At 41.4% G+C, this 20,582-nt stretch overlaps 1 protein-coding gene across 1 annotated transcript in view; it reads left to right on the forward strand.

The window, feature by feature from the left end:
• The first annotated feature begins 2,369 nt into the window (after positions 1 to 2,369).
• Positions 2,370 to 20,582, forward strand: part of LOC147665199 (monocarboxylate transporter 6-like) — a 101,108-nt gene continuing 82,895 nt past the window's right edge. The window contains exons 1-2 of the mRNA XM_086949681.1: positions 2,370 to 2,498; positions 15,631 to 16,476. Of these exons, the coding sequence (XP_086805807.1) occupies positions 2,435 to 2,498; positions 15,631 to 16,476 (910 nt within the window). The 5' untranslated portion in view covers positions 2,370 to 2,434. The remainder of the gene's footprint in view (positions 2,499 to 15,630; positions 16,477 to 20,582) is intronic.

Genomic DNA, 20,582 nt, shown 5'->3' on the forward strand with positions numbered 1-20,582 from the left:
TTCTGGGCGCCCACTGGCAAATTAGAGTTTATATAAGCATTTGGGAGCTGTGCTGCAACACTAAAGGTATCATCTGGAAGCGTGGACGTCGTGCACAGGATTATTGGAAGAACAGTCACCCCCCCCCTGCTTCTTTTGACTGTGTTGGGCCTCTAGTTAGAGATGCTTCCGGGGGGGGGGTGGTTGTTTGTCAAGAATGCCTGGGCAAGCAGTGAATGGTTTTGAGTCTCTAACTCAGCCAGGCGCCATTCAATTTGGATCAATTTGGCTAAAATAGGGAGCATTGTGTTGTTTAACCTTATAGTCACTTCTGACCAGAGAAAGTCATCTGGGTCCAATTGGCTCGCTGCAATGTTAGGAGGCTTCAAAGATACCCATGCCCTGAGGTTAGTTGGAGATCCCCCCATGGCTGAGGACCTTTAGCTTTAGGTGCACGAGTGGTTTTGGGGTGTTTGGTTTTACCTTTGGTAACAGCACCTCCTGCTCTAGTGCGTTTAGCTGGTGGATTTGGCGAAGGGTCCCTTGAAGAAACACTCAGGGGTGAAAGATCATTCCCCCTCTTTGGTGTGATTTCCTTATTGAGATTGGGGGGGAGGATCTGGTATGGATTTGTGCCAAGACTGATGTAGTTGTTGGGGGGGTGAAAGCTCCTTCAGAGGGGGTTCATTAAGAGATCCTATAGGCAACTCCAGGATGGATGGTGTCAGGTCCATGGATAAGCGCCTTTCGGTTAGCCCTATCTAGTGCGAGAGGACGCTGGCTGCTCTTACTAAGGAGTCCAATGTAGCTATAACCCTCCCCCCGTTTTTATCCTTTTGGCCCTTTTTTTCAGCCATGTATGTAACTTAGAGTAAACAAATATAGAGAGAGGTAAACTAGGAGAAAAATAACATTACCGTAATTATATTGTAGATCTAAGGGAGAAGGCCAAGCCCAGCCTCCACCGGCTTCGCCAGGCGTGCCCACTTGCATCCTGCGGAGCCGGATAACAGCTTTTAATTTATGGGCCTCCAGGCACAGGAACGAGCAGCGAGAGGCAGGAAGCAACGTGGACGATGCAGGGGAGCATGGGGGTGTAGTCCCTCACCCTTCGGCTCAGCTCTTACCCCAGTAATCAGCAACTCGAATGAAAAACAATAAGGGGAGTGGAAGGAGTGCAAATTCGTGGCCCCTCCCTGCAAAAGCAAATATTCACATTTTGCCACCTACTTGAAGTAGGTGGTAACCCATTCGTAAATGGGAGGGGATCCCTTTGAAACCTCTTCCCCTTTTTGAATGTTTGAAAAAGCATTTTTTAAGAGCAGGCAGTGGTCCCACCGACCACTATTGATTGTTAAAAAAATTAAAAGAAAACTTTTCACTGTCTGGATTAAAAAAAACACATTGTTTTATTGAAAAGCAATCACAGACTTGGTGGTCTGTGGATACAAGGAGGCCACCATCCCTATGATTTTTGCGATTCCAAGTGGGTAGCAAACCAAGACCTTCTTCATGAATATTAATAAGGTAGGTCCATTTACGACCCATTAGCACTCGCAATATGTGTGAAACACACATTTGTACATGGGTGTTTGCGATTACCAAATACCAAATAGCGAATCGCAAAAAATCGCTCTTTGGTGATCTCAAAGCCTTCCCTACATACATCTTGTCTATTAGTTATTTGCCAGCTACAAACAAGCAAACCTGCCATAGGATTTTTATTTTCCATTCTTTTCATTGGCACAGCTATATTTCCTTAAAAGTAACCCAGTATTTTGAACAAGTTTATTCTTTACTCATAAGCGCATGCATGATTAGCTATTATTGAAAAATAGTGCTACTTTGTTAGGGTCTAAAGTACTGCCAGAGTTCATAAAATCTACTTCAGAACTTCCTATAAAACCTAAGGCCATTTAGTAAATATAATAAAAACGATTGTGCTGCAGGATGCACCATTTGTCCCTCATTTTACACATTTTTCATGGGTGGAGTATCTTTCTCGGGTAGCCTGAGGGTTGTTCGGGGCAGTATGGCACTGGGTATGCCTATTTTCGTCACTTCTGCTTATGGTTCCTAGTCGCTTCATGCCTGATGTATGAATGTTTCTATCCTGAAACAGGGCAGCATCTGGATGTGCACTTAATGCACTTAAAGGCATCAAACATATGCACCGCTGATGATCATAATGAGCATTACTTAGAAAGTGTTTTTTTCACACTTCCAGGCACTCAAAACGTACCCCTTACCAAGATTAGGAAATAAAGATGTCCTAGGTGGCCTCTCTGTTGTGTGAAGTTTCATTATCCTATGTTACAGGTATATGTTCATGCACCTTTGTGGTGGGTTGTCACAGCCTCTTCATTATGTCACAGGTCCTGTCTGCAGTATACTAGTGGAGCACTATGGCTGTCGGGTGACTGTCATCATAGGAGGCATCCTGGCCGGAGTGGGAATGGTGTCCAGCTCCTTTGCCCAGACCCTCATTCAGCTTTACGTGACTGCAGGTTTCATTGCAGGTAAGTTACTGCACACATGCCCTACCCACAGCAGATTCAATACATACCCGGATAAACCCCTCTGTAAACAAATCACTGAGCAACCACGCTTCCAGTACTATGCATCGCTAGCTAGGACACTGTAGAGACACTCTACATCCATTTCTACTCCTCTGTGCGTATGTTAAATGTTAAATGTCGTATACTTGTAAAGCGCACAGCTGCCCCAGCAAAGGGGCGTCCCGGCGCTGCGGTGGGCCTCTTTCCTTACAGGTATGTGTTATTGTACATGTGAGAGCTTGAGAACAGCAGAAGTTGTCATATTATCTTAGCGATGGAGAATAGGTGAGGTTTGGGAACAGGAAAAACTGCTCATCGTTACAATCACAGGCCATTTATTTCCTGTTCCGTATCTGTCTCTTTACAGAAATGCTGCCTACACACCAACGACCCTATGCAGGCAGCAACGTAGCAAAGATTCTATGGGCCCTGGTGCAAGCAAGCAAAGAACATGCCCCCCTTTGATTGCTATAGGGGTAGTAAAATACAGCAATTATAAGGGTACAATGGTATATTCAGGGCCAATGCACCTGCTGGCCTGTGGTAGCTACTGTCTGTACCCGGATCATGACTCAGTGCCCCACCTTGAAAAAGGGCCTAGGCTTTCAGCCTCTCAAGGTGAAATACTTGTAGAAGGATCTATCAATGTAAATAGAAAACAATATAAAGATGTTTATGGGAAAATATAAAGAAGAGCAATAAAGGAACTACAAGCTACTCCCAAAAATAAGTTACACTTGTTAGTAAATCTATGTATGTAATTTACTCTTACACTTATAGTAACTTTAATACTTTTGGCTGTTCACAAAATCAGAACACAATGTTACTGTAAAGTGTAGACTTAAATCTCTCCGTCCCCTATAAAAGAGGTGGAGCCAAACTTCTGAGTATAGGATACTACTAAAAAAACAGTAAGTACAGCACTACATAAGGCCAACCACTAGTACTGCAACACCATCCAATAGAAAATATTTGAGGTAGGAAATTAAAATAAAACCCTATATGAAATAATGTTAAATTCAATTATTTAAAATGGTAAAAATAGTTAAACATATGAATAAACGATTGTGTTAATTTAAAACAAATAGCAAATTTTTTATTTAGTTGTATAATATTTTAGAATACTTTTCCTTTGAAGCATTGATGTAACAATATATTTTATTACTATATATGTATATTAGAATTAATAAATCCTGCACATCACTTTTAAAAATTATTAATTCCTTTTTTTTTACTTCAAGTGTGATTTTTATTTAATGTAAACGTTAGCGAAATCATTTTCATTTATTATATTTACATTACCTATTTCATTCAAAATTAAGTTAATAGTAATGTCTTAATAGTAATCTCTACTTACATCAAGGGACGAGGCCGACATTCAGATTTTTCATTCCACATTCGTTTATTGTATGTGCATGGCTGGAGAATCAACACATTTCGGCTGTACTCAACATCCATGTTCACAACCACACACACCACCATTGAACCTCAGTCACCTAATACCCTAACCCCACCTCTCACAACAGTGCAACAAACGGTAAAGAAGGACCAACGTAATCACATTGTGGTCACCATCTTGGGACTTATTATTTTACAAAAATTCATTGGATTTCATGGTAAATATCTGCTTATTTCTTAATCGCCCTGATATCGCCATATAAGAACTTGAGATCAAGATTAATATATTGAATACAATCATCGTCAAATATACACAAGGGTATAGTTAAATTGATTAATCACCATATTTGAAAATGTGTCTTCTGTGCCATACATAGATCACAAATATTATATTCAATCAATTATCACCTGTTTAGGCTTTTACACTATAAATAAACTGGTCTTGAACATAAGATAACTAAAGTCCATGATCTAAATGCCCTGTACCTATGATGCAGGTTCTATCATGCCCACTATCTGTATGTGAACACCAGCCAATATGAACTGAAATCACTGGCATGTGCCATGAAAGCAAACACTACCAATGCGCTGCTTCTCAAATAATTTGATCACTAGAGACACAGTATACAACAACCAGCGTACACTCTATGATCTATCTTGTATATGTATATAACCCAAGTGGCCTAAATAACCACTATTATTCTGGTACATCTTTGTTGCGCAATTCTAAAAGATAAAACAATGAAAATAAATTGAAAAAGGGAAAGGATTTAAACATTTTCTCATCTATAAAGTATCCATTAAATTCATTATGGTACTTTAACAGTGGCAGCTATTGCCGTGCTAGATAGTTGCTCACAATAATTATCCAAGAAAAGTATGCAGTTCTTCATTCGCATTCAGACTAAAGGGCTCCTTACAATCCAAATCCAATATAAATCTAGCTTCCAGTCTTCTAAGCTCATGTTCCCTTTTCCTCGCTTTGCACATTTTTACGGATTTGCACTATTCTTCAATAGAGATAATCTCCCTAATTCATTTTTCTCGAATGTCCTGCTATAGGGTAGGTCAGGTCATTGTTTCTGATAGCTTTGAAGTGTTGTAGAATTATTTTGTGTGATGGCAATGTGGTACTGGGGAAGCTGGGATAATCATCTAGATTTTCTTACTCATCTCTAGAAGCCCAAAACCGGTCGACTGGACCTTTTTCCCTGTTTTAGAAGAATAAAGGGAAGATTTACAACAGCTTTGAACAACTTCACCATCAAATCCAAGTTAAACTCAAAGGACCACTGACTACGAACTGAAGTTTCAAGAATTTATTACAAAGCCAAAAATAGTTGAACATACAAACATCTCAGCAAGAGGTTCAGAAAATAAACTGGCACTAATACAAACATAATTCTACGCAAGATTCTCAGACGACTCAGAATAAAAAGCAAATTCAATTTGAGTAACATTAGGCAACCAAGAACAGTCCCAGCTTGAAGTTTGGACTGCATTTACAAAAAAGAAAAGAAAAGTGATTAGTCTGTTCCTGCACTATTCTAAGGTGACATCCCTACATAACATTCCCATCAGACAAGAGTAAAGGTGTCAGCGGTGAAGACTTCCAAAGAAGTACATTCACCTTCTTCAGGCAAAAAGTCTAACTGTCGAGCTCGTTCTAAGATGCTTCTTCTTACACCCCACTCTGCCCTAAGTTCCCCAAGACTCTCTCTCTACAGCTTTCTACATCCTGCTCTGTCTGTTCCCTGTCTAAGATCTGCTCTCCACCCTCGGGAGCTGTCCCTAATACAAAATCCCAATGTATGGCACCTTTCCATCCAGCGTCCGTTGGGGTGTCCTTGGGTCCCAGGCACCTTCATCGCTAAATGTTGCACTCCCAAATTCTTTGGCAGCTTTTCTCCATTCGCGCCTACTATCCTAGCTCCTAAACAATGGACCCTTCTACCTAACGAGCCTTGTGGTCCTGCACCTGCAAGCTGAAATACATGGGAACATCTCTGCAAACATTCGAAGTTACAATTTAACAAGAGAGAAATTCTTTCCTTCTCGACTAAAGCTAACAAAAGAAAATACTGTTAGGCCTTTACTGGCTTCAGCATAGCTCAGGCCCTTGCACTTCAAATGTATTTCTAACACGACATAACATTACATTTTACTGCTTCAACACGTTAATTCTACTTTCAATGTGAATACAAGCTTTCGTTCTAAAGCCTACGTTTATTCACTCATTGATAAACATATATTTAAAAAGCATTTAATTAGTGATACAACATTTCACAGATGATTTCATCCTTGTATTAGGCAACACTGCATTTATATTAAACTCTACATTAGTCTCTGGTTAATAAACTCATCCATATATATTGTGCTGATTCTCAGCCTAACGTTATAAGTCTAAACTACATTAGTAGACCCTCTGAATATGTGGGGGCTGACTACTCGGGATTATGGTGTACCCCTAAAAATTTCAAAATAACATGGCGCTCCCTCAGTACTAACCACGTAAGTCTTCAGGAAAGCACTTATTAACATGTATGCAGTAAAGACACTTGAATTTCAATCTTCCCCTAACACTAATCTTTTTCTTAGTGGGTGTATCAGTGGAGGTGATGTTCACACCATTTATCTAAAATCAATAGAGGGATGAGGAGATATGTTTAATAGGATCCTACACCAACCCTTCTCATGGCGTATTTAAATAAACTAGTCAATGGGGTAGTCAATGGGGTAGTTCCTCTTATTGGGTTAGTTCAACCCTGTGTATTAGCGAATCATTGGCATGCTTCTTCAAAGGGCACTCCTCTGCAAGCCGGCGCTGCGATGCCTGACGGGCCTAGAGGCTTTTTGTCTGAGATCTTTTTGATCCTTAAATGCTGTATGATGCATTCATGTGAGAAGTGTGAGAAGTACATAGGATGCTGAAAAATGTGTTTAAAAGAGTCTAAGAGAACCTGAAGGATTATTTAATTAATTATTATGCAGATGGTCTCTTGACACAGTAAAAACAAGGTGCTATCTTAGGATCACCATGGGTCTTAAAAGCTAATAAGTGGGAAATGTGATGTGGTCAACCTGTTTCATGCCTTGTTTTCCTGGAGGGTTAATTGGCCATTAATCAGGACCTAGGGTTAAATCCTACCCTATTTGTAAAAATGTGTAGGCCCTAACTGTGGTCATAGGTGCCTGCTCAAGTATCCAATAGGTGCCTACACAAGTATCCAATAGTTCACCTGTGTTGATGCCGTGGGGTAGATTCCACCTAAAAAGGGAAAAAGAGGAATGTGTGTGAGAGTCAAGCAAGAATGAGCCTGGGATTTTCCTTATGCCATGGTCATAATATTGTTTGCAATCATTAATAGTATTTCAGCTCCGTTGTCTCGATATTCATGTCCGGACAGGGCAAGTTTCAGATGGTACAGACTGAATGTCTGTATTTCACTTTTGTTAAAACAATGATATTAAAACGCCAACAAATATAATCTTTTGCCTCAAAGTACCATGTGCTGGTGAAGGAGTACATCATAACAGTGATGAAACTTAGGGTGACAGCTATATATACCGTTGTTAAGCTTGTAGTAATAAAAAAAAACATTTCATTGTGAATGCCCCTCCAGACCTTTCCAGAGATTCAGAGTAGAAATGCTCCTTAGGTCTGGCATAGGTCCTCAAATAAACTTCGGGAGAAAACTGGTGTAGACCAGACATTGAAGTAAGACATTGCAGGAGAGGTAGTAACAAGCTATAGAAGTACTACATGGTTAATAGTTGTATAATATTAAAAAGATATAGGCATACAAAATCTCGTCGTTTAGCACTTTCGTGATCAGATGCGGGAGAGTTTCGCTTGACTTAACCTCCTCTGACAGGCTGTAGTTAATGGCTGGCGTGGGTGGGGAGGAACTTTCACCACTCTATATATTTCTCTGACCTCTCACATGCATGCATCATACAGCATCTAAGGATCAAACAGAACTTACAAAGAGCCCCTAGGCCCATCAGGCATTGCAGCGCCAGCTTGACCAGGAGCGCCCTTTGATGAAGCATGACACTTCTATAGGGTGTGTGAGGACTCCATGATCTGTCCACCCAGATCCTCTGTGACTCTGGTGACCAGACCAATGATTCCCCAATCCACAGGGTTGAACGAACCCAATAAGAGGAACTACCCCATAGACTAGTTTGTTCAATCCATTTAGAAATGCCTTGCATTCGTTACATTTGGTGAAGCTCCCAGGGGGAGTTAACCAGAGCCATTACCGCCTGTGGTTACTGTTACTTCTCACCACCTGGTCTCTCATAGACTTGGCACGTCTAAAATGAATTAAAGGCATTTAGACACTTCCTGGCCAGTGCTTAATTTGAGCCGGTGGTTTCCGGTGCTTGACACCAGAAATTAATTTTCAACACCAGCACTTATGACAGGCTGCCACATGTTGGTGCTGTTTGTCTTATTTAGAGATTAGCACAATAACAGTTGTTTATTAGTTCAATATAAATTAAAAATTACTAATACTTGTCGCCCAAGCCATTCTTATAGCTTTGACGGCCTGGAATAGTATAAAATATCACACTTAAAGGTGTATGATGGTTGGTAGTTGTGTAACTGGCAGAGCTGGTAAGGGCAATTGGTGGTGCAAGCAGCAGTAGGCTCCTGACAAGGGCCTTGGCACTTATGTTTTTTTACAAATTAAGCACTGCTCCTAGCCACTTACTGGATCACTCCTAATCAAATGCCAGTGTTTAGTTAGGGCACCCCTCGCCTTTCTATTTTGTGTATTATATGTTGTGATAAACCTATGTCTGTTGCTTCCCCTTTTCCTCTCTTTAATACCGAAAATATAGTTTTCTCTCTTACAGCTCCTCTCCCTAGTGGATGTGGTCATTACAATCTCTTCAGTATAATCTCTCTCCTTGAATCTATTTTTCATCTCTTGTTCAATCGGCTGATTCTTTGCTTCAGTCCATGCAAATTCTTCTAGCCCTGTATTATTCCACAAAGGGTATGCTTTTGATAAAGTGTGCCGTGCTTTTTGACTGAACTGCATAGCCTTGTTAACGATACAAGACAACATTGAATCTCACAAGTTCTTATACAGTGATATGTTGGTAATTAAGGAATGGGCATATATTTACCATGAAATCCATTGCATTCTTGTAAAGTAATATGTTCCAAGATGGCAACCACATTTTGATTACATCGGCCCTTCGTTGCTATTTGTAGCACTGTTATGAGAGGTGGGGTTGAAGGTATATAGTGACTCAGTTTCCATGGCATCTTCTTTCGTTAACAAGATGTTGATTCCCAGCCATGCAGGATGTCAATCAGAGGGATGTATGACATTACAACGCAAGCTTTTACCACGCATGCTGTTACAACGCAGTTTTTACAACGCATGCTGTTACAACGCATAGCGCTTTGGGGTGCTGGATAGTGAATAGTTTAATTTTCTATTCCAACTCCAGTCCCCGTGGATAGTAGGGAAGGTGTTGGATAGTAAATTAAAACTATTCCCTATCCTAGAGCGCCCCCCAGTGTAATGCGTTGTAATGGTTTTCGTTGTAAAACCTGCGTTGTGAAAGCACTGCGTTGTAAAAGTTTTGTTGTAAAGGATGTTTCCCCAATCAGAGGCTTTGATTTCACAAACATGAAGCATCTTTCCGATTAAACTAGTATTCTGAAGAAATGATCCAGGTTGTTTTGTGTAGCGGGTTATAATGAATAAAACAGTGACACCTCTTTCTGGTAATGGCATAGTGGAATGTTTATAATAAATATATAGACATGCAACCAGATACTATTAATCATCACCTCTACTACTTTTCTTTTCTTTAAATCTTGTTTTTCTTCTTACATTTACTTTTCTTTCTCTGACTGTGAAATTAGAGAATTTTGTAAAGTGAACTCTCTGACAATGGTGCTGGGTGAAGCATGTAAAATGAAAGACTGTAAAGGCTTTTTTTCTAAGACAACATTTAAATAATTAATTGCACAAATATTTAAAATATATTTCAGTAGTTTTGAAAGCACATTTTCGTAATTCTGTGTGATGAAAAAAACATTTTTACAGCATGAGAGTAAATCAGAACACCTTACTTGGTGATGTGCAAATGGTAAATATTTTTGCTAAAACCCAATTTCCAAAGGTTGTTTATGCGCTATACAGCTTTATCAATAAATCTGCATGTTAGTGGTAAAAGGTGTGGAAATGTGCTGTCTGTAAATGGCAGTGCACTACCACATCACGCTTTAGTAATATATTTATTAAAAGTGAGTTTTTAAACATGAACTGAGAAATATTCCTGCCTGCTCTGATGACAATGCTATAAGTGAACTAAAAGGCAAATCCTGGGGTCATGTATACACTGTATGGTTATTTATTTTATTTTTATTTTGAAGGGTTATATAGCGCGAACATAACCCTTGCGGGTATCAGAGCGCTTTACATGGGTAGAAGTAACAAGCAAAAGAGCACTGAGTGTCATAATTAAATCTTGGTCTTGTGGGAAATAGATATATTGTTTCATGTGAATTTCCTTAAGATTAGAGATTTTACTTCTTTCTCAAAAGAGGTAGAAGAGGGATTCCGTCTGGTTTCCAGGGTCAGTGTGTTCCATAGCTAAGGGGCCCATTAGGATCGCGGACGGACTTGCGTCCGTCCGCGACCCCAGAGTAGGAGGGAACCTCCGCATGGCCTGCGGAGTTCTCTCCTGTGCAATCAGGATGTGACCGCCACCCTGGCAGTCACATCCTCTATTTTTACCATTGCGGCGGGTGCGGCTTAAAGCTGCACCCGCCGCAATGGTAAAAATGCATACATTGCATTTGTATGCAGAAAGCGGCAGGCACTGTGCGATGCCTGCCGATTTCTGCATACAAATGCAGGGGGGTACCATAGTTACCCCCAATGTGCACCCCCGTTCACCCAGGGGCCCCGCAACGGGCCCCTGCAGTGAAGTTCCACATGCTTTTCCACGGCTGAAAACCCGCCGCGGAAAAGCATGTTTTGAAACCCATCCTAATATGGCTGGCGGTGTCTGAGAGACACCGTCACCATATTAGAGCTTTTCAGCCGTGGTTGTAAGCCAACCGCGCCAGAAAAGCAGCGGATTGAAACCAGGACCCACCAGCCATGCTAATGTGGCGGTGGGTCTTTGGTGGGTCCGCAGCGGATTTTCCGCATCCTCCGGGCTGGCGGTGGCTTCCGCCGGCCCAGAGGATGCGGAAAATCCGCTATCCTAATAAGCCCCTAAGTTTGGAATACATAACAGGTATCCTAGGAACTGTTGCAGAGATCCTGTGTCAAAGGCCAGGACTGGGAATATTTGTGTTGGTGTTCTGAGATCAAATTCGTATTATACATGGAGCTAATGTTTCGCCTATTAAATCAAATAAAAACATTTTTGTACAGCAGATATGCCGAACCCGCATGTTTAAAGGATCTCTCATATGTGATAATGAAGAGAAAAGCAGCTCCCTAAAATAAAATATTTGCCTAGGATCACCGAATTTGAGTCCGGTTTACATTACAGTGAGGTCGACTAGATTATTCAGGTTACTAGACCTGCAGGTCTTGTAATATTTTAATGCTTTTTCTCGCCCTCTTAAGTATAGGGAACATTTTAAAGTTTACTAAACTTGAAAAAAAGATAAAAATATTTTTTGAGACATTGATATAAATTAATTTTATATATTTATTTTGAATAACAACTAAAGAAAATATTCTACACCACTAGCACAATTTTGATTTAAATCTTTAATGTAAATATAATTCAAAATAAAATATTTTTTCTGAAGTTTAAATTAAACAAGACATTCCATAAATTATAAAAATATATATGCATTGATAATTATTCAAAGTGATGTATAGAATTAGCAAAAGTAGTTTAATTATAATACAGTTTATTGTTAAATATATTTTTACCTATGAAAAAGATGGTTAAAATGCTATGATTAAATGAAAAATTATGTACTATTTTTATTAATTCAGTCGAAAGGTGTAATGACATAGCTACCTATTTCCATAAAAAAATAATAGAAATATATGACCTATTCCCAAATGATAGGGACTTGAACTCGGAGATAGGTACAGAGGTGGAAGGATCGTTACCCTTCCCAAAATTAGCTCTTTTCCAAAGACTTGAGGAAGAAGACGTTTGTAATCTAATTAAAGGTACTATCTCTGGATCACCTATTGATCCAGCCCTGCCCCAGATTTTATTTAAAGCACTGGAGTCCACTTTACCCTCCTAAATGGAAATGCTCAACCTATCATTAGAAACAGCTTCGGTGCCAAGAGCTTGGAAGCATGCAATCATTAGGCCTTTACAAAAAAAAGCCAATATGGACCCTACTCTCTTTAGCAATCTACACCCTGTCTCACTTTTGCCTTGTATCAGCAAACTTTTGGAAAAGCATGTAAATAATACCTTGACTAACTTCCTGGAAACTAATGAAATACTGCATCCCACTCAGATGGGTTTTCGTGCCTTCCATAGTACAGAATCAGCACTGTTGGTGGTCACAGAGGAGTTAAAAGCACTATTGGATGATGGTGGTTCTGCCGCCATCCGTTTGTTAGACCTCAGTGCAGCATTTGACACCCTAGATCATACCACTTTAATGGGGAGACTAAGAGAAATAGGAGTCCATGACCTTGACATGGACTGGTTGGCTTCTTTTTTGGAAGACAGGTGCTTCCAAGTGATGGAAAGGGACTGTTTCCCAGACCACCTTCCAATTACATGTGGCGTCCCACAGGGATCTTCCCTTAGTCCTACCCTATTTAATATTTATGTACGACAGCTAGCTAATGTAGCACAGGAAGATGGTGTCTCAGTGGTGTCATATGCTGACGACACTCAGCTGATAGTCTCCCTAACAGATAATGCAAATCAGCAGTTGAGTCACTGTCTGGAGAGAGTGGTAAATTGGATGGCAAATAGCCATCTGAAATTAAATCACGAAAAAACGGAGATTATGCTATTGGGAAAATCCACTAACCAGGCACCCCTGACACAGTGGCCCCGGTGTGTGGGAAAGCCACCTATACCCAAATCAGTAATACAAAACTTGGGGGTCTGGATAGAGAACTTCCTCACGATGGTTTGCCAATCCAGGAAACTATCAGGAATATGTTTCTCTCTGCTTAAAATACTAAGGAAGATTATTGAGGTGATCCCGGAACATCTGAAAAAAACGCTCATCCAGTCTCTTATAATCTCGCGTTTGGACTATGGAAACTCACTTTACGTAATGTATGTGATGAAGAGACTACAGGTAGTACAAAATGCGGCAGCAAGACTCCTTGTAAAAATTCCCCAAACGCATTTCCACTAAAGAAGCACTGAAAGAGCTACACTGGCTCCCTATTGAAACAAGAATAACATGTAGGTCCCTATGCCTAGCATATAGGGCTGTTAACAAAAAAGGTCCAATAAAACTGAGACAAATGATGTCCAGGTATATCCCGACCAGGCAGCTAAGATCAGCCCAGCAACAGCTTCTTAGGACAACAAGAGCGAAAAGAGCCAGGTGGGGAGCAGATCATTTGCCCACCAGGTACCAAGGATGTGGAATTCCCTCCCATATAAAATAAGAATTCTACCCAACGAAACGGTTTTCAGGAAACATCTCAAAACTTTGCTGTTTCCCTTGAAGACTCCCTATGGATAAGAGCTTGTAAACAGTACTCTTTAGCACTGGGAATCCCTCTGGCAACCATGCGCCCTACAAATTCTTACACTAACATAAACATTAATTATTTTTAGCATTAAATTGTGTTTTATGAACTATTTAAAATAATGTAACTCAATTTAATATTATTTCTCATAGGTTGGTATTTTAAGTCCCTAATTCCATTATTTTATATGGGAGGAGTTGCAATACCAGTAGCTGGCAATATGTAGTGCTAGACTTACTCCAACTCCGAACTGGGCCCCTTTTTGAGTGTAGTACCTGTAGAAATGTATTGCTGTCCCTTCCTAAATCCCTCCTGACCCTCCTGTAAACCCCTCCATACTCCTCCCTTAACCCCACCCCATTACTCATACGTTTTCCAACCACTCCCCTGTGTCCCTTCCACATTTACTAATAAAATGTATACCTACATGTGTGGAGGCTCTGCTGTTGGGGTTGTAATCTCAGCACATAAAAATATAGACAACTTGACAACTTCCACACTGCACATGACTGGATAAAAGGCCTTACCTGTGTTAACAGGAATGTAAATGTACATGTAAATGTACAGGAATTTATATAGCGCAAATCACCAACCGGTCTCTAAGCGCTTGCTTAGGGAACCCGTCCTGGTATTCCCCTGTGAGATAACCCCGGCAGGGTATCCGCAAGGTGAAAGCCAGGCATCCTGCCGCGAGGGGCCGTTGTGGAGATTAAGCAAGCTATTTCCCAGAGTCGCAGAGTGTGAACCCGTGAATCGAGTAGGCACCGGAGCGAGAATTTTCGAGTCCATGGACATTTTAGGACTCAAGACCCCGCCGAGCCGGGAATTGAACCCCGGTCCCGGGCTGACCTCTGCTTCCAGGTCTGCAGGTCTTCCAGGTCTGCCTCCTCTAACCTCCTCTAACCAGTGAGCCACACTTCTGTGAGTATGATTTCTATCAGAGATAACTTCTTATTACTGATAATTACCTATTTTATTGTGGTATCAAATGGAGCTGGGGTTGTAATGTTACATTACTACCTCTACATTTCTAACTTGGCACCAGACAAGCCATGTGTTTGGATATCTGAGTGGAATCTAACAAATATCCCCTTCAGAAAAGTAGTATTCTGCCAGATTTGTTGAGTTTATGGGTTCTAGTAAGATTGGGGGCAATGTCTACAGTCTATCAGGCTGACCACATATTCATGATAGCAACTTACCAGTTAGTCTTGTTTTCGGGAGAGAGTGGAGCATCCACAGAAGAGAGGACCTAAGGACTTGAGGCCTCGCCTTTCACTAGCACTAAGATTCCTTCAGGCGATCTGCTCCGAGCTGCTCATCTTTACCAGGCACAATTGCTTGGGAGATGAATAGAGGTTATGGGACGGGGGTCTTCAGGTGCTTGCTGGGCAGTATGTAGGTGATGTGAGTAATCACTAATGGCTGTCAAACCCATGAGTGAGATAACTGCGAGCAGATGGCAGCACATATCCACAAATGGCATTCCCACCTACATATTGGCTAGTCATTGCCGAACACCTATGCTTTTCCAGATGGCCATCTTTGGCTTAGCCTGACACATAGCTGGACCAGAGTGGGACATTAGGTGGGTACCAATCTCACACCTGCTCATATGTAGATTTGTGGGTCACCGCTAACTCTGAAGGCTTCCAATTCTACTGCCCAAAACAACTACTGCTGAACTTTGCAGTGAGGTTCCCCTCCATTTTGCTCTCTGATGCCCTCTTAACTATAGTACATATCCAAGACCTCAGGCCTCACATTACTCAAATATGCACAGCTTTAGTGCCTCAAACTACCCCAATACTCATTTCTACCACGCATTACACAAGGGACCCCATAATATCTGCTCCTGTCCTCACACTATACGATACCTCAGTGTCTCCATCATATTCTTCCTCTTGAATTCCACCTGCATGCCTTTATGTTTATTACAATCACTGTCTTTTGCACATGAAAGCCAGGGCTAATCTTTTGTGTTCTATGTTTCTTTCTCCCATAAGGGCTGGGGCTTTGCCTGTCATTTCAAGCGGCCATCACAGTGCTGGGCTATTACTTTGTACGCTTTCGAACCCTTGCCAATTCCTTGGCCTCTACAGGTGTCTCCCTCGGAATGGCATTGTGGCCACTGATGTCCCAGTACCTGCTGGATTTTGTGGACTGGCGTGGGACCTTTCTCATCTTTGGAGGAGTGTTGCTCAACTGCTGCGTCTGTGGGGCTGTGATGAGACCCATCAGTTCCCAGTCCTCTTCACCAAAGGCCAACGTACATCCCACTCCGGAGTCCAGCCAGAATGGAAATCTCAGCCCGCCACTTGCTTCTACCTCCTGCTTTTGGCCCAGCATGTCATCCTGCAGTCGGACACTACAGAAATACATGGCCTTTGATCTCTTGCGTCACAACAAACTTTATCAGATCTATACCTTTGGTAATATCTGTATGGTATTTGGCTTTGTGCTGAACGTCTACCTGGTTCCATATGCAACTGCTAGTGGGATTGAGGAGAGCAAGGCAGCCATGCTACTTGGCATCATTGGCTTCATCAACATCTTTGTGCGCCCAGTGGCTGGGTTCATCTCACAGATGGCATTCTTTAAGGACCGGCTCTACTATCTCTTCTGCCTGGCTGTGATGGTCAATGGAGCCAGCAATCTCATAGCTGGGCTGTGGGACAGCTATGCTGCTTTGGTTCTCTTCTGTGTGGCGTACAGCATCTCCATGAGCTTTGTAGGCTCATTGGTCTTCCAGGTTCTCATGGACATTGTGGGCATGGAGCGCTTCGCAAGTGCTTTTGGACTTTTCACAATCTTAGAAAGCATCACTATTCTTATTGGACCACCATTGGCAGGTAAGATCAGTTGAAAAGTGTGTGTATGCTGTAATTTCCCGGGATATACTACTGAAAATCAAGAGGGGGACAGGTTGATTAGAAATTTGAATCTACCTAATGGGCCTCCTTCCTCTGAATGAGTTTCAGCCTGTAGCATGGTTATATATTAGGCATGTGACTGATAACTATCCCAACCCAACAGGCATTAGATGCACTGGCCTGGAAGAAAATCTTAAGATTTCTCAAAACGCCATTCTGATAGCCCTTAAAATTTTGAACTCCGAGTTGGAATGTCTCACTGTATTTCTACTTCTCCTTAAATGTTTCAGATGAAGTGGTAAGGTGACTCTATTATCCTTAGACTAATACCATCTTTCTATTCTTGTGGGAAATATTTCCCTGTGGGGAGAGGGACTGAGCATTTTGCATAGAAAAAAACAGGGCAGCCATAAGTTGCCTGTTCTCCTTCCTCTGACTGTAACAGTCAGATCTATGTGAAGACTTGCAAGTGGTGAGTAGGTCATGTAGAAACGAAGGATGTTGACCTCAGAATGAAAGGGCTGCAAGGGTTTGATGGTGTCTGGGTGTTCAGAGGCAAACCAGTTTCTATTTTGCTGCTTTCTTGGGTAACGATTGGGACTGGCTAGAGATGGCATCCCTAAGATTGGAAAAAGAACAGATGGCATAGTATCTCCAGGGTTATGTGTGATTTTCAATCCTAGCATTGAATTTTGGAGGAGACTGTGCATCCCCTTGGAAGATAATATCTGTCTTACCCCATTCAGGGTAATGCAGAAAGAAGGGGACCCCCTCTAAAAGAACAAGTTGAGGTCAGGGAGAAGAGGGGAAAAATATGAAGACAGAACAAAAGTCTCCCTCACGACCTATATTATTCTCCAATGGAATTAATCCAAATACATTCAGTGAACACCCAAATCAACTTATTAACCCATTCAACAAAGTATTCCAACGATTCTAAAAATATATTATTTTGTTTCATTTCTTTTGTCAGAGATATTTTCATGGATATGCCTATTTTTATATACTTTTTTAAAACATATTCAACATAGATAATACATTCATAAATAATACCAAATTGAGAAAACACTACATACAATCAAATCAAGAAGACCCGGGAAGAGAGAAACAATGCAAAATCACAACAACCCATTCGAACCCAACTCACACACATCCAGATACACCTTCACATTCATAACATATTTGGGGAATACAATTACTGAGTAACAATGTAATTGGAATGACCAAAGGCAAGAACTGCAAAAAGCAGGATGTTCTCAGGGCAGTGGTCGGCGCGTTTCGGTGGCTGCACGATGATAGAATGCCGCCTTCATCAGGACCTGCCAGATATAATGCCCTAAACAGGGCCACTCCACCCGGGGGGAAAAGGCACACTAAAAGCACAGTTGTAAAGCCATCTATAATGGTACAAACTGACGTCTCTAGATCTAATATCTGAAAATCCGACACTTGTCAGCCAGGAGCTGACACTCACCGCTCTCAGAACCTCGAGCGGCTCGACACCATGTATCGTCGCTTAGAGTTGCCTGTAGATATTCCAAAAACACTCTAATCCTGACAAGAATTCTTTAGGGTAAATGTATCTACTGCCGGTCCATCACTATGAAGAAGTACTTATGTGGAAGGAAGTCAAGTCCCCAACTGACGCACTGACCAGACGCTGCCATCCTCCTCGCCGAGAATCCAGCTCCAGTGTTTCTGACTCCCCTTGCTGGGTGTTAGAGATCAAGACCCAGGAAAGAGATTCCAACCTCTCTCATTCTAAGGTATGGAGCAGACTAGAACCTATAGGGACTCTTGGCAACTGAAGTTAAACTAAACTATAGCTAAACTTAAATATAGCTGAGCAGCACCTACTTCTTCCCTCGTACTACACTTAGGTTAGGTACACTGGGGTAAAATTATTTTAGACGCACCAGAGGAGTATTTTAGCCTGTGTTATTTATGTATGTATTTTTATGAATATATGTCATAGCTACAGACCATGCTATTGCAGTATTATTTCATCTTACTGCTAAAGCTGTACAAATTATACTTCGCATTCTGTCTTACGATTGTAGCAGTTCATATCTCTTTCATGAGAAATAAGGCTGTTCAATAAAACCTTTTTATTGAAACGCCCGTCTATCTATTTCTGTGCAACTCTGTAGAAACGAAGCAGGCACGATTGACTGAGTGAAACGGTTATCCATTGCTTCCAGGATTCTGAGATTGTTCTGATTCTAAGGGAAACAAAGTTATCATGTTTATGCGGTTGTCAGAAACTAATCCCTTCTTGTTCATTCTAGAAGTTTCTAGTGACCTCTGAGTTATCTGGCATACACAATCAATTAAGTTTAATGTACTCGATAGAGACATACTGACCTCAGTCCTATGTCAAAAATATAGTGTATATTATTCCAATGCGCAGAGCCTATCAGGGATATAGGAACTCGCCCAGGGATATAGGAACGTGCATAACGTTTGGTAAGGCACTAATTTAACACTAGATACTAAACTAACTCAGTCCTGCTTTTCTCAGAGACTCCTACTCATAAAACTCCATAAAAGGTCTCGAGTGGGTAGGGATAACATCCGCCATAGCTGAGTAGGACGAAAATCCTATGTATTAGCTTTTTGGTTTGTTCAACGTTGAAGGAGACAGTGCCCCAAAACATTGTGCACCTTATCTTTGTTCCCTTGAAACTTGCTCTGCAACTTTCATTAAACAATGGCCGACTATACCGTTAACAACTAAGCAGTACCCAACAATGTTGCTGTACTTTATGACAATACAGCGTTTCAATGAAACCGATGAGAATGCTATAATCATTCCTCGAAATTTAAGGAGAGCCATCACTCTAAAACTTAAAAAACATGGCCTAACACCAAGAGGTGGTAGAGCGGTTTTTGTGATAGAGGCACATAGACATCACCAGACAGAGGTATTCTATTCATGGATAGTATTCCCTGAATCAAATCCAGTAACTAAAACGTTTCACTTCTACAAAGAAGATGAACCACCTGAGGAATATATTCCTTTCGAGGATATTGAAATTCCACTCGCATACCAGGAGCATAATCTCTGGTTTAAAGGTGCCCTAAACATTTAAATCACATTACCAGACTCGGTCCACTAGGGTAGAACAGGAGCAACATGGCCGGTTTTAGCCTGCTATATACTTGACCCTAACATTGAAGCAATGTCGGACGATGAATTACTTAGTAATGTCCAAAGATTGATAGAATTATACAGTTAAACAACAACTGTCTGAAAGTCCTGAAAATGCCTTTACTAAAAACACTCCTACCTCTTCTAAAAAGAAGTGGGAAAATAAATAACAAACATTCAAAAGAGAAAGATTCTCAACCCCGAGGTAGGTCTGCTCAAAAGGAGCCCTCTGGAAGGAGGTATAACCTTTCAGATATCATCACAGACATCCGAAAGAAGAGGACGGTCAGATTAAAAAGAAGAACTTGTGAAGTCTAAAGACGATCAACACGTTCAGAAAAACAAAACAAAACCTCAATTCTCCAAGAAGAAAGTAGTCAGCTCCAAAGATCAGACATGCCGAGGATTCTCAGAACACAGCTCAAGAACGGAGAATGGGCTCAGACTATGTTGGACAGCCCAGCAGAAGTATCAATAGCTCGCCAGAACCTGAAGAGACATTTGGAAACAGTGGACCTGAATTAAGACATTCAAGTTGAGACTGTAAAATGTAAATGTAAATTGATACTTGTATAGCGCACTACTCACCCGCAAGGGTCTCAAGGCGCTTGTACGAATACCGCTGTGGAACCCTTCCTGGCTTTCCCTGTGAGGTGTCCACTCCTGGGCACCCCCAAGGTGGAGGCCAGGCATCCTTATCGTTGTGGGGGCCGTTGTGGAGATTAAGCAAGCTATTGCCCAGAGTTGCAGAGTGGGACTCCATGATTGGAATAGGCACTGAGGCGAGAATTATCAGGTCCGTGGAATTTTGAGCCCAAGACCCGCCGAGGCAGGGAATTGAACCCTGGTCCCAGGCCAGACCTCTGCATCAGGGTCTGCCGCTCTAACCATTGAGCCACACTTCTTCACGAAGACACCAGGGTTAGTTCTGCAC

The sequence above is a fragment of the Lissotriton vulgaris genome, unplaced genomic scaffold, assembly GCF_964263255.1.
Source record: "Lissotriton vulgaris unplaced genomic scaffold, aLisVul1.2 SCAFFOLD_2319, whole genome shotgun sequence".
NCBI lineage: Eukaryota > Metazoa > Chordata > Amphibia > Caudata > Salamandridae > Lissotriton > Lissotriton vulgaris.